The following is a 15,430-nucleotide window of genomic DNA, read 5'->3' as shown; positions in this document are numbered from 1 at the left end:
CTTGCATTGACCTCCCTTGTAATGACACTGTTCTTGTCAAATGTAACTCTTCTGAGGTATGATGTCTCCTGGACCACATGGAGATAAATTTGCATGACTCATTCATTGTATATCTGGGCAGTAAGAGTGGGCTTCATCATACTGTAGATGTCTGATATGTAGGATGCAGGCATTTATATCTGAGTAATTATCTAGTCTCCCTTTATGGTCAACAAAGGGACCAGGCGCTCCCAGAGTATGATTCATTTCATCTAAAATAGGTCAGATGAATCAAAGCCTCAAAGTGTCTGTAACAGCAGTGTAGGGTGAGTCGCTAAGCTGTTGATGTCTACGTCAGAAGTGTGGCAGCTTGAAACCCTCACCACAAGATGAATCATCAGAGCTCTGTATGGTTGTTCTTTGTTATACCTGTTTGTGTATTTGTAGTAATATTTAACCACAGGAGTATAAAGTGACCGTGCAATAAATCTGTAAATTCTACCCATATCAACTAAACTAGAGTATGAAAGCACCGTAGTATTATTTTTGCTATAAATAATTTGAACCTCACAGATGCATACTATAAAGTGTTGAATAAAATTGCTGGTTTTTAACAGCTTAGCTCATTGCTCCCTGCACATCAAGTGTGATTTACCATGGTGAAGCACACCTTTATGCTTACTGATTAGCATGAAATTTTGGGCAAGATAATCATATCAATTTAAATGGGAAAAAAAGGCTGCTCTTTCCCTCAACATTTCTAACTCTTCAGATTAGATTAAATAAATATATTAAATTAATGGAAGGACTTCTGAATTTTGAGAGAACACTATGCTGATAGTAAGGAACCAAAGAGATGAATGGAAGCATATTGGACAATCTGGTAGTTGACCCCAGAGTAAAACTTCCCACGTTGTACAAAGCAATGGCTGACAGCAGAGCTCTACTAATACAGAACATTTTCCAGAGATATACACTAAAATTTTTCCAAAGCTGGTACTTTAACCATGAAACCATATAAATAGTTTGATACAATACAGTGGGGATGCTGGCTATGAATTATGAATGAGTTTTGCTAATCACCAAAGAATTTTGATTTGTCAACCATTGATTACCTGCTGTCATTTGATAGTGTTTGGAGACGATTGCTAAATATAATAAAGCATCCTGTGTAGGCTTGTGGAATTATGATAAAAAGTTGACAGAATAACATTAAGAATTCTGGAATGTATTCTCAGGAGTTTAAAGGAATAACTAAACCTGAGTTGCAGGTATTGGAGGAATGAAAAACTACTGACAATTATAAGAACCTTTTATGTCATACAGATTCTTCACTCTCAGTCTGATTAAATATCTTCAAGTGCAACAGAACAGAGCTTGAAAATTTCCAGGATTATTATTCTGTAATGCCATGGTGAAGCTAGAGAATATTTTAGAGACTTACTGAGTGTCCTTGCTGTCAATCTGTAGTGGTGTTTTACCTCTTTGAGGTATCAAAGGGTGGTGTTTATGCATCACATTTACTTTTCTTAGTAACCCACGTACTAATGCAGAGAAACTCTCCAGAATTAACAGGAATGAAGCATAGAAGGACCTTCAGAAGATAAGAAACCTCTTCTCTGATATCTGTATAGTAAACAAGTGGTCACCATATTTTGGCTTTGCGAACAACTCAACAACTTAATTCTAGAGTACTTACCAGAGTAAAGAAACATTGTGTTACTGTTTGAACCCAAACTGATATTGCACGGCATTGTAGCTTACTATTTAACTATTTAGTAGTCTCTTTAAGTCAGAGAATAATATATTTATTTTAAGGACTGCAGACCATTTCACTCACAGACTAGCACAAAAAGGGATGGTTAAACACTTATCATGGTATACATAGAATAGTTTTCATATTTTGCAGTATAAATCATGCATGTGCATTCTTTTTCAGTAGTCACTCTGATATTAAATGGGACACATTTAGCATGCTAAAATAATTTGTTACATTTTTCCTAATAACTTTCAACTTGACTAAACTGAGACAAACATAAAACCTGTACAAAATCTACCAGAGTGAAACCTCAGGCTGAAAAATTTTTCAGAGAATTCTGGAGCCTGATCTAGCCAATTTTAATGGTAATATGAAGGAGCACCAAATTCAGACCAGCCCAGATTCATTCTGTGAATTCATAATTTGCTGTCAAGTTGTAAAAGCTGTATTGGAAAAAGCATTTGCTTTTTAAAAGATCTAGCAAATAAAACAGATCAGTCTGCAGTGTTCATTGCTAGCTATTTGAACAAGAGCCAGCAAGTGAAAACAATATATAAAAGAATGAACTGATAACTAAGCCAATTGACCTTTTTTTTTTTTCAACTGCCCTACACTATATATCTATGTATACATACACGTATACAGTGTTCCACTTGTACTGCAGTATGTTATCCTGCTACTACTGTGTTCTAGTGGTTCTTCTCAGGGTTTGTTTAGTAACCTTCTGCTTGTGTCCTGCTAGCAGTGCAAATGAAGCATCATTCAAGTGAAAATACAGAAAGAACACTTGAAATGAAGATTTTTTTTTCTGAGAGTCATGCTTTTCTTCTGATGAGTGCACTTGATAAAATATGTTCCACCCACCTGCAGCCTCCAGCCTTCTCTGTGTTCCGCTGATAATGTGACCCACCACACTGAAACAGTATTATTTCGTGAAAGGCTGTAGGCAAGCATGATGATGAGAAAAGAGAAATGAATGGTAAACAGAATGGGAGAGAGAGGAATTGTGCATATCTATGAAGAAATCAGAAAAAAAGGAGATAATTAAAGAAAAAAGGTGAAGTGAGAGTTGGCTGTAATAAGGGGGGAAATAAGTATATATTCCTTTTAAAATGTATGCATCATAGAATACAGAGAAATAGTTCTACCCACATCAGCTCAGTTCCTATCAATTTGTGGGATATGAATGGAGGAAATGAAGATAAATTTCAATGGCATTAGCACGAGTTTCATTTTAGTATAATGGAGTTCATATTTTGGAAAATGTTTGAGAGTAGGCAAAACAATCCTTTTCAAAAGTTCAGTTCAATATCTTTGCTTAAAGAAAGGACAAAAGAAATACACAGAAATAAAAAGCAAGGGGGGATTTCCTTTGTGTAGAACTTAACTAATTTTAACATCATTCCAGGAATTTTTTTAACATATATCTATATAAATGCACACACCCTCTTTTCAGCAATTTGCCCATTCCACAAGTATGTAAGAAAATCATATCTAAGCAAAACTCCTTACAATCAAAGTTGGTTAGATTTATAATCAGAGGACGATTGGAGACAAGAATTATCCTAGCAGTATATATCGAACATATGATAATTCTAATTGACTTCAACAGGGGTGGATTCCCTGCTATGTGCTTGGGAATAATGTAACTTGGAAGTCTTCCTCGTTGCCAGTCATATCACTTCTTCAAGCAAAGACTTTAGTTTTAGCTGGAGCTCAACTTGAGAGAACCATAAGCAAAAAGCCTATGCATCACTTAAGTTCTTGTGCACTGATAAATTTCACTTTTTAACCTGTCCAAAAGCAATTGTTCATTTAAGTCTCCCCTTCAGAGTTATTAATGGAAGGACATACAGCCTATTTCATGAGGCCCTATTTTATACACTCATGTTTATGCATTTTTGGCCTGCTCAAAGTCTTCTGTTTCATGCCAACTGTTGTATTTTGTTTCTGACAGAGTATCAGCTGATAACAAACATCTTTGGCCCTGAACACATGCCTCATTTTCTTTCTGTAATTTATATATTATTCCACAGTCTTTCTACTCTGAGCAATATCCCACAGGTCATTGCCAAACTGAGCAAGCCCTGGGCCTAATGGTGACAAGAGAAAGATGACTGCTTACTGTAAACAGATATGATAGGTGAATAAAAAGCAGAGTGTTGGTCATCAGCATTCATGTATTTTAGCATGGTGGATGAATCCAGAAGTGTGAAATCAGAGTGCTCTTGGGATATTCTGCTTTTTTTTAATCTCCAATCACTTCTTAGTCAGAAAGTTAAGTAATCTGGTATTGGCTAATGACAACTTAGTGCCCAATTTTGCCTATGAGACTACATACTAAGCACCCATGCTAGACTTTTCAACCAGAATATGGATTTATCATCTGTATTGTAACAATCATCACGTTAGAAGTGATTAATTATCATCTAGAGTCTGGCCCACGTCCTAGTGAAATACTTAGACCTGTAGTTAACTATTCTAGATTGATTAATGAAGATAAAGCTTTTTATGTTTCACTCTAATCAGTACAGATTTTTCATTTAATACAGTTTAGTTCAGGAACATAGCAAATTTGGGGTGATTCACAGAATTTTCAGATGTGGTGATGAAACTTCAAAACAACTGCAAAATAAGAACCAATCTGACATTTCTGGCACTATTTTTGATAAGGATAGCTGGTGAGAGGCAAAAGCAGTTCAAAATTTACCTCAACTGGCACTGGATAAGACCCCAGATTTATCATCATGTATCACATGAATTACAGAGACCTTTTCTGATCTATTATGGAAGGCTGTTGAAGCTCTTTTGGAATAAATAACCCAATTGCTTTGTGCTGTCTGACATACCAATTTGCACCAACTGGTACTAATAACTAGGGAGTGTGAGTTTAGTATTTAACTAAATGAAAGTCTTGTGTGACAGATACGGACTTAAAAAGAAAAATTCCAAGGCAAATGATTCAATAGCTTTGTTAAAAAATCCCTTAACCGTATTATTACTGAGAACATAAAAAATCGTGTTAGGTTTTCATACCGAGTTTCCAACCTAAACAATTCTGTGATTCTATATTTCATTTACTGTTTTACTGTTCTTTTGCAATCCACTGAAATGGTTCTTGCTGAAAAGTGTGCTTATCTCTTCTTAAATCTTAAAACTATCCTCTTTGATTTGTTATCTCCCATCAGTTGTATTCTTCTCTCTAGAATCTAATTTTTTCTTGATTTCCATGGCCTTATTATTTCCTAGATATCCTTTTAGCTTTCTCATCATCATCTCAGTAAGAGCTTTAGAGGAGTTGTTGTTGATATACCTGTGATGTAGTAACAAGGACTGGATGCCCAATAGCAGTTGAAGCACTGTTTGGAGCAGAAGCTCAGATGCAGTCTTTTAACACAAGGTTAGGGTTAGTTTCATGTGAAAGTTCATGAACTCCAAGACTGTAAGTGGAAACATCCTCCTGAAAGAAACACTGTGTACTTTCTGCCATGCTTCCTCTTATGCTTTGAACTGCATTTGGCAAATGCCTCTAAAAAATTATTTGGCTGTTAATCTACTAAGGCAGAATTGACTATGCTGACTAGTTGCCTGCCTCTTTTAATTAAATTGCAAATTTTTTAAGATGTCATCTTCTCTTTTCCTAACACCGATGCAGCTGGATAATAATTATTTTCTTCTAAGTGAAAATATAAGATTATGATTTAATTCCTATTGCATCATCTACTGTCATGTCTTTTCTATTTTCAGAAAACTTCTCATGTCTTTGTTGTATCAGACATCTGGTCAGTATAGCTCAGCTACAAGCCAAGGATTGTAAGAACTGTTTCAATTAGCATAATTTCCCAGTCACAAACAGTGTAATCTTTTTCATCGGAAAGGAGAATTATATAAGGTTGCTTCTAGACCTTGTAGTAATTCTGGAGTTGTGGATAGGAATATTTATTTCTTTTTTTTCTTTTGCACTTCAAGTGCAGAATTAAAATGTCCCAAATACTGTTTTATCATTTAGTACTATGCATTCATTTCATCACTGGAATACAGACCTATATTTAGTAGAGTGGTGAAACTGGCCAGTAGTGGCTCTGGTTGCTATGCAAAAGACATTAGAAGACTTGAGAATGACCACACAATCGAGATAACAGCATTATCAGGTTCAACTATACAAGTAAACTGAGGGGAAAAGCTGCAAGGCTTAGGTGGCAGAGGAGGAAAAATCCCTCTGTTTAAGTTCGTATCGTCCTGAAGGCTGACCAGAATGTTTTGCTCAGTTCACTCCTACATGCAGGTCAGCGGGTCCCTTACTTGACTAGGCTAGCCTCCATGACTCCAGCCACTATTTCTTGTGCCCCTGTGTCCTCAGCCATAAGGGTTGTTGGTCATCTCATGGGTTGGGTTGATTTTTTTTTTTAATTTATTTTAGTAATGGGTATGTAAATTAGGAACCAGTGTTAAAGAGAAAAAATATGAGTGAGGGTATGGGCACTGTTCAACTGGATCAGATTCCTGCTGACCAATCAGTAGGGCTGCTCACTTAAGCCTTCTGGACTTTTCTTCAGAAACACTTAGATCTTTCCCTTGACAATACACAGGTGCTTAAGGAGAATTCAGGCCACCAAAACCACTATTCCATGTATTTCTATGGGTCATATAGGTTTTGTGTGGTAGATGAGGTCTTTGGAGACCTAGACAAGAACCTTACATTTACTCTTCTCTAGCAGACTTCCTGGTCTTCCAGAGCAGACTTTACCTGTCTCTGGAAAACTTTATTAGTTGATATTTAGATTTAGATTTATGGGAAGAAAAAAATCAAATACTTTTCTTGGGTGTTATCACTGTGGCAGTGCTTACATAAAGACTCAGCTTCATTTTTTCAGACTTTCTGAAAGTAAACCCCATTCTTTTCCTGTGCTATTTCTCTTATGCAGAAAGTAAGAAATATTTGGTCCTAATATGGATTAGCCAGTTTGAACTGATAGCATTGTTGCAAACAGTGTCTGCTGCTAAGACTGAACCTCTCTGTGTTTGCTGTACGTGTACATGGTTTGTCCATACTTAGGGATTTGGATCTCTCAACAGCAGTGTTGTTTCCTAGCAGACTCTGGTATAACAGAAGAGTAGTACAGTATGTGTTGGTAAAGCTGATTTTAAATCTAAAATGACCACCAGTGTGCCCTTTTTAGTCACTTATAAGTCACTGTTTATACTGATCTGTGTTTTGTTTTCCCAACTCAGATGTTGCAAGAGCAATTGAGTTACTGGAGAAACTGCAAGAATCTGGAGAAGTACCAGTACACAAGCTACAGTCTCTAAAGAAGGTGCTGCAGAGTGAGTTTTGTACAGCTATCAGAGAGGTATGAATTTGAGATTTTTAGTTATTTCTCAGACTAGCATCCCTTTCCTGAAAAGTGTATTTGCCTTTCATGGGTAGAGCCCTTCTCATATCTTTGTTCGCGAAGCCTAGCCATGATGATGGAGTGCTAGAGAATCATGAGTACTTTGTATAAAGGATGATGAATGTGTCTGTGGCTGCCTGCTACTCTGGAGAATGCTGAAGTTACTGAAAAGCAGACACAGAACAGTTGCGTCAGCAAGGCATCAACTCTGAGGCAATTAGCCTTGTTAAGGGGAAGGGTTGATTAATTACTACTTTAGTATTCTGCTCGCGCTGTTTCAGGGTCGGTGGTAACCTGTACAGCACTGTGCTGGGACATGGGGACATGCCAAGTCAGGTCAGTGCAAGCTTAATGCCTCTCCCTTGAGCTCAGGTGTGTGCTAGGGATGTGCTGATAAAATCAGAACGCAGTGAGAGCCAAAAGTTGCAGATGCTGAAGTTAACTGAAGCTGACAGGAATCTTGCCTTTGAAGTCAGCAGTCAGATCCCAGTGAGCTTTGCTCCACATGTCAGAAATTCTTGTCAGATTGCTAAGAACTGTGATCATTACCCTACCAGCTGTGGTCAGGGCCTTTGTAAGCTCTGCCCAACAGTAGATAAATGATAATTGTTTTCTTCTAGTCAAGCTAGAGAAGGTGCAACCAACTTCCTACATGCATACAAGCATAACAGTTAAATTATGAACACTTCTGTTAGAACTTCCTTAGACAAGAAACTGTGGATTTGATACAACAGCGTGTTGCCATCTTACCTACTAAACCAACTCCTGTTAGCCTGCCAAACAGAAGCACCTCCAAATGCCGTAATGAAGGTAACATCTTGTTAGTAGACAGTCTGGAACTAATCCTCCCTTACTGAAATCAATGGGGAATCTAATGTTCTCTCAATGGTAGCAGAATTGATCTCCTGATAACTAGGCAACAGCAACAAATTGATTGAGTGGACTGCTGAGTGGTTGGAAGGAAGAGAGATGAGCAGACGTTAGTTTAGTAAGCAAAATGGAACACAGTCTTTGTTTTATAGAATATATTCTACAATGTGAGAATCAGAGAGAGGCTTCCACTTAATTAAATTGCAGTTTTCAAGGCTTTTTAAAGGGAATAGTGTTCCCTGACAGTAAATAATGCCACTGTGTAGCCTCAAAAGCTATATTCTGACTGGTCCTTTCATTTAACCAATTAAATGCTTCTTTGAGTAACCACAGAGCATTGAAAAGTTGTGGGGTTGTTAGTTTTGGGTTTTTTTCAGATAGCAAAGCCTGGTACTCCAATTGTTACAGGCAACTTTGAATCTTTGCAGTGTCATCAGTGAAATCCTAACAAATTTATATTAATCTCTGGAAAACAGTCTTAGCAGAGACAAACCCAAAGCTTCTTGAAACGAGTACAGAGCCTAAGAATTAGGAAAGCAGCTTAGAAAAATACACTCTCAGTTCAGTGAACTGAAAGTAGATTTTGACAAAGTCATCTCAGTGGCAAAAAAGGTCTTTACAGAGTGTTGTGTAAAGACAACCTGCACATGACAGACTGTCCAATTAGTGTTAGATTCCTACAGCCAAAAAATAGACACTTTAAGGAGCCTGGAACTAGTTGTTACAAAAGAATTGAGTGATGATGAATGAGCAGTTCTACCAACTTAATAAAACAAAAACATTTATTTCTTTTTAAATATTATATATATATATAATAGTAACCTGTCTAATATATCACTATCAGAGAACCAAATTTCTACGCCCCCCCCCAAAAATAATACCATTCACCACTATGCATGTAAACCTTTTCTTAGAAAAAAATCTTCAAATATAAAAGGCCCAGAAACAAATCTTTTCATTTAGGAAGAGTGGGAAGATTGATATATTTACATTGCGAGTACTTATGGTTGTTCAACAATGTGGCTTCTCTTTTTAGTCAGTTACATTAAGCCCTTGGCAAATACTTAGACTATAACTCTTTTTTCCACTAGTTAAAAAGCTGTTGGAAAATTCCAAAAATAATTACTTCTATGTTAAAAAAAAAAAAGATTAGAAAAGCATGGGATGTTTTGGTCATATTAGATTATTAGACATCTCCAAGCATTGCAGCAAGGGCTTGTTGGATATCTGAGCTCTGTGGTGCCATTAATCAGGGATGCCCTTCTTGTATGTCCTTCATATACACTGGAGTTTATGAAAGCCTGCTTTATTGAACAGCACATTTTTTTCTGAGTGTATTTGAGCTTGAGATAGCTGAGGCTAGACAGAAATTTCTCTGCTAGGGCTCCCTCACATTGTTTATCTTCTTTTATCCTGAATGCAAGATGTGAGAGTGTGGTGACTGGATTTCAATTTTCTTTATTAGCACCTACATAGACTAGAGGAGAGAAGTTGTTGACATTACAAGAGAATGCACGGCAGTCAGTTGGAAGTAATGAGAAAAGTGGGTGTGAAGCAGACCGGGTGTGAGCTGTAGGTAGGTGTAATCAAAATGGGATGAGGAGGCAGGCTTTGTGTTAGTATGCAAATTCTGGAAGAGACTGCTTATTATATGTATGCAGAGATTCAGATTTTCAGTGTGGTGTGCTCAATTCTATAATGCAAGATCTGAGCCGAACTTCCTTTCATCAGAAAACCTCATAAAAGAGATTAAGGCTGACTCCTGTAGTCCTTTTAATTCCATAATGGAGGAGCTTTGGAAAATAAAAATTTTCTTTTCCAGTCTATGAAATTATGGAAACTTAACTGTCCAGTGAGTTTGATTGTCAAAAATATGTCCCAGAGAAACTCAATATTGGGCTGAGTGTAGGTGAAAAGGTCAAAGATGAAACATAATCTGCATTGTATTGATTGAATGTGACTTGTCCCTTCTACAAGTAGGAATTCTTTGGCTATGGAATTATGGAAGCAGGAGGTCACTTTAATGACCGATTAGCCTTTAAAAGTATGAGGTATGTTACTAGATGACATACATTCCAATCTAATGTGTAGGAATCTATCTGATGGCTGTAATTAATTGTATTTATGGAAACCTATTTAGTAAAGCAAACCACCAGTTCAAATCTCCACACTAATATTCCATAGAAATAAATTTTTTTTAAAGTGATTGAGTGAATGAAATTTAAATAGAAGTACTTTAGCGTTTTTCAAGGGTGCTATGTCAGGAAATGGTGATTAATGCTTCTCACTTAGCTAAATATAAGTACCACCAACTGAAATACTCTGTCTGGCACTAGGTAGGAATATGTATTAGGTCTGAAAATAAGGGAAATAACTAAATTATGTAATGACCTCGGTATTTCCTTTTCACGTGAAGATCCCAAGACCAGACAACAAGTTAACCAAAGTCTGGTCACACTAAAAGTCAATTTGGAAAAAAAAATTTAATTGTGGTTTAAAATTACTTATTTCAAAGGCTCCCTAGCTACATGAAGATAATTAGCCTTCTATAGCCTTGTCACATGGCAAAACATGGAAATTATACCAGTAAGTCCTTTACCCGTCCAAGTGTTCTTGCTGTGTATTCAAAGCTGCTGCTATGTTATAGTCGTGTGATTTCCAGGGGGTTATTGGAATAAATGAAGGACTAGGCTGTGAAACTGAATGCACAACTGAGCTGTTGAGAAGTTATATTCACATGCAACATAAAACTAGACAACCTGAATTGATAAAGTTAATTTAATTGTTGTAAGTCAGTAAAAAGAAGTTATAAGAATTCTAAGATAAGGTGGATATCTTGGTCTGGCAAGAAACTTTAAAGACAAAGAAGATAGAATAAACAATTTGGCAGAACACAGTGGAACCAACAAGAGAAGGTGACATGCCTTAGCAGCTTATGGGATTTTCATTTACTGCTAACATCTGATAATTGGTGCTCAAGCACCAGAAGAGTAACAATACAGCTTGATAAACACATGCATCTCCTGATGACCAAAGTTTTCCCAGAATCACAGAATATGCTGAGTTGGAAGGGACCAACAAGGGTCATCAAGTCCAACTTGTCCTGCATAGGACCATCCCCAAGAGTCACACCATGTACCTGAGAGTATCATCCAAATGCTTCTTGAACTCTGTCAGGCTTGGTGCTGTGACCACTGCCCTGGGGAGCCTGTTCCAGTGCCCAGCCACCCTCTCAGTGAAGAACCTCTTTCTAGTATCCAACCTAAATCTCCCCTGACACAACTTCAGGCCACTCCCTGTCACTGGTCACCACAGAGAACAGGTCAGTGCCTGCCCCTCCTCTTCCTCTCATGAAGAAGTTGTAGACTACAATGTTCTTTCATGTTGATGCCCCAGTTTCTCTTTCTGTGTGTTAAATATGTAATAGTCAGGTGTAACTCACTTTCCTTCCAGCCTGCCTTTGGTACTCAGTTTTCCATTTCAAGATTAAATCTAATATATTTTCCATGTGGATATTATTTGGAAGAAAATTGGATTATTAAATATCTATGCTGAAACATTTATCAATAACAAAATTAATCAGATCAAAATGTTTCTATAAAAATGTGGTGTGGCATCCAGACACACAAAAGGAACCACTGTTTTATTTTGTTGTCTTATGACTCCCACAAAATATCAGGTCATCACAGAGAGCACTTTTGTAGGACTGAGTGACTAAAAAAGGAGGAGCAGTCAACACAAAGTACTCTTAATGTTGCATATTTTGTGAAATTAATCAGTGGAAAAGCATGTTGTCTTTGAAAATAGTTCAGTTCCTACCTCAGTAGTTTAAAACTTTTAAGCTTGCTATAAAATTAGCTTATAGACAGAGTATTCTGGACATTTAAAGACTACTGTTGACTTACAGGGATAAAAATGGTAATGGGAGAACACTGACCCATTTTTTATGAGGTCTAGATCCTCCTCAGCTACTTTAGAGATTTCAGTATGTTGTATAGTATTAAAATCATAATTTCACTATAACTTAGGTAGAATATTCTAATAAGCCTAGTTGGTATATTGGAATGATTTCCTTTGATTAATAATTTTCATTTCAATGCCTTAGCAGTCTGAATGCCTGGAATCCCAGTGCTGCTGATATGCAGTGTGTTATTATCTGGTCATTTCCTTAAGCCACCCACTTGTGCTTTTTATTATTAACCCTGATATAAGTCTTTGCAAATAATAAGGGACCAGAAGAAGGCTTCTGGGTGGTGAAGACTGAGTCTGATGGTACTGTACTCATTATTTTACTGTAAGGTACTGAGTGATAGCAGAAGGCTGGCTGGAACCCTTAGATGTTCATTCACTTCAGATATCCCAGTATTGTGTTGTACTCCATTTTTAAAAGTCTGTACTAAATATAAGAATCTGGGTATTAGCTGGACTCAGGCAAAAATTCTCATTAATTCTTTTCTTAAATTATTAATTTAGGATTTTAATGTAGGAGTAATTTAAAGACCTGCTTTCATTGTGTTTCAAGAATCTCAAAATTTGGTTATTCATTTTGGAATATTGTCCTGTTCTTCCGCCTCCCAGACCTAGCCTCTGAAAGCAGAATTTCATTGTTTTCTCCCTCATGAATCCTTGTAAAAATAGAGGTTCACCAGGCCAAACTCACTCAGTTGCCACCAAGGTAAGCTCCCGAGCCCAAATCTTACCCTGTGTTACACTTTATTTTCACTGGGAGCTGAATATTTGTTACAGGAGGAGAAATGCAGTTCCAGTCAATCTCATCTCCACAGGGCAAGCCCAGTTTTTGAAGTTTTTAAATTATAAGATGCCAAGCTTGGGAAAAAAATGTATTGAGAAGACTTTCTGCTATAATTCACAGCACAGAACTGTGATTAAGGCTCAGTCGGAAGCCTGACATCTGAAGTCCCCTACTGTCACATTTACCCATGCAAACCAAAGTGTTGGTCCCAACTGAGCAGAAGTGATATGTTGGACTTACTAATAAGGCAATTAGTAAACAAAAGGGCAATAGGACAATGCACAGGAGTAAAGTGAGGGAGATCTATCAGCTCAGGATTTGTAAAAAAAGCAGTATGCCTGTATTGGCATGAAGCCTCATTAGACTGGCTGGGAAGCAAAGCTAAACTGATACCTTGTTATAACTTCCTCTGGTATTCCAGATAGCTTGTTCAGAATTACTGCACCATTAATTTAGTAGTAGCACTCATGCAGTAGCAAATAAGGAATTTTTCAAATTGACCAGTTTCATTCAGATTTTTGCGTGCTTATGCATTGATTGATTTGTAACTTTTCATAAAAATTTGCATTCCCGGATGCTAATTGTAAAGTTTCAGCATTTTATCCTTTTTTTAGATATTGGAGTGGATTATAATGTCGGACGAACCAGTTTAGTTCTGGGACTGTATAGCATTAGCAAGAATCTTTTACTGTACCTTTCCATCCTTTGTTCATTGCCATTGTCCCAGCAATGAAAAGCCACATAAAATAATGATATAAGTTTCCACTAAATGAGTACCTCCATCGCTTTTTGGAAAGGGTGTTACTTAGCTTCATTACAATACAATGGTACAGCAGAGTAGTAATATTTTCTTGTTTTACAGGGTTTTGCTTTCTGCCTTCTGGTTGCGAGTAGTGTATCTGTAATGATGAGTTGAGAGAAGGATTTTTAATGTACGTAAATGAGATCATAAAACCCCATCAGATTTCTAAAGATGAGCTGGCTGCTCTTTGTCCTGCCGCCATGCTGGACTAGGCATTGAGAAAGTTCAACAGAAAAGCTTAAGTTAACAGTGAACACAGATTTTTATTTTTTTTTTAATTACTGTGTTAAGATATATGCTATTTTTTTATAGGGTGAATGTAATCAGGAATTACTCAAATTTTGAAAAACAGTGAAGTTTCATTTGCCACTTTGCAATAAGCGATTAAAGTATTGCTCTGTTGCTCGCAAGCCCTGGATGGCATAAATGAGAACTTTTGGAAATTATAACCTTGTCACTCAGCAGATGGCCTTCATTAATGGCAATTAGATGAATTTACCAAGCTGCCCAAGTATTATCTGAGAAAAGGCATTATTTAGTCTCTGTGCAATTACAAAGTCCCTACCACTTTCATAACTTCACTGCAGGAGATTTAAAGCAGCTGCTGCTGCCATTTTTTTTTTTTTTAGCTGCCTAGAGCTAAATACATCGATTTCACAGATATAGCACCCCAGAATCTGGGTCCAGACCATATCATTGGTCTTTATCTGTGCTTTCTCCCATTGGGTTTGATTAAAGATCAATTTTCAGAGTTGGCTGATGGCTATATATCTAATCATATTTGTGCTCTGCTTGTGTAATTGTGGCTTTCACAACAGATAAATAAATATTTTAGTGTTGCAGGAGTCCTACAATGTATAGAATCAAAACAATGACATGTCTTGTTCATATGGGTAGTTGTGTTGTACTTAATAAAACTCTGATGAGTGGTGCTCAGGTGATCTTATTTCGGCATACAGCTGCAGTTGTTTGTGCTACAGAAGGTGACTTCAGTGGAACATGTGTGATGCATCTCAGCATGTCAGCATTGTTTCCTCGCATTATCATTTTAGTTTATTGTTGCAGTATTCTATTTGATTATGTAAAACTCTTAGGAACAAACAGAATAACCTTTGCTGCAGTTCATCTCAAGCCTCCTTCTTCCTCTTGAGAGAAATCAGCAGCAAAGTGAACTACCAAGTAATATTTATGCTGACAGGTTGTTGGAAGCCACTGCACCATTTTTTCTGCTTTGATGGAGCCTCGGTATCCCTCTGCTGCCACTTAACTGATGTCACTGAGGGGACTCCTGAGAAATGCTGCTCAATCTCCATTTTTTAATTGTACCCTCAGAAAAAAAAAGAAAATGTAAAACTGTTTTTAACCTCCACTTCAGCTAAATTTTTTTGGCATTTAAAACAAGAAACATCAGTGATTTCCTTTTTTTCCCTGCCTTCTCAGCTTGATAGCAAGACTTGAGATGAGCTTGCATGATGATGTCATGTTTCATCCAGGTGCTCATTTTGGCAAGGTTTTGAAAAATCTGTTAAAGTTTGGAATATGGCTGTTGTCAGCCCCAACAGCTTACATAGTCTTACTGATAAAGTGGAGGAAACGAGTGCTTATTAATGCTTGGCATATTTTTGAACTCAAAAGTAACTGGCAGTGAGGTGTGAGAGGGAATTTTAAATTACAAGCTATGAATTCCAAGCGGTCTTATGGGAATTATCTAATCACACATGTTGGTATTTCTTTTTATCCCAGTATATTGCAGTAGAAGCAGTAAAAGAAACTTTTAGGACAGTATTTTGCAAAGGTTTAGTGATTGCAAAGCATACAATTTCTGAAACAACTGTAGCACTGTCTTCAAAGACACTGTATCACAGTTGCCATTG

At 37.0% G+C, this 15,430-nt stretch overlaps 1 protein-coding gene across 1 annotated transcript in view; it reads left to right on the top strand.

Moving 5' to 3' along the window:
- LIN7A (lin-7 homolog A, crumbs cell polarity complex component) overlaps positions 1–15,430 on the top strand; it is a 48,108-nt gene that overhangs the window by 12,263 nt on the left and 20,415 nt on the right. The window contains exon 2 of the mRNA XM_050324746.1: positions 6,971–7,089. Coding sequence (XP_050180703.1) covers positions 6,971–7,089 — 119 coding nt within the window. The remainder of the gene's footprint in view (positions 1–6,970; positions 7,090–15,430) is intronic.

Source organism: Myiozetetes cayanensis, unplaced genomic scaffold (assembly GCF_022539395.1).
Source record: "Myiozetetes cayanensis isolate MyiCay16 unplaced genomic scaffold, myiCay2020 scf3, whole genome shotgun sequence".
NCBI lineage: Eukaryota > Metazoa > Chordata > Aves > Passeriformes > Tyrannidae > Myiozetetes > Myiozetetes cayanensis.
Note: the sequence above shows the minus strand (reverse complement) of the source record. Positions and strands in the feature narration are given on the sequence as shown.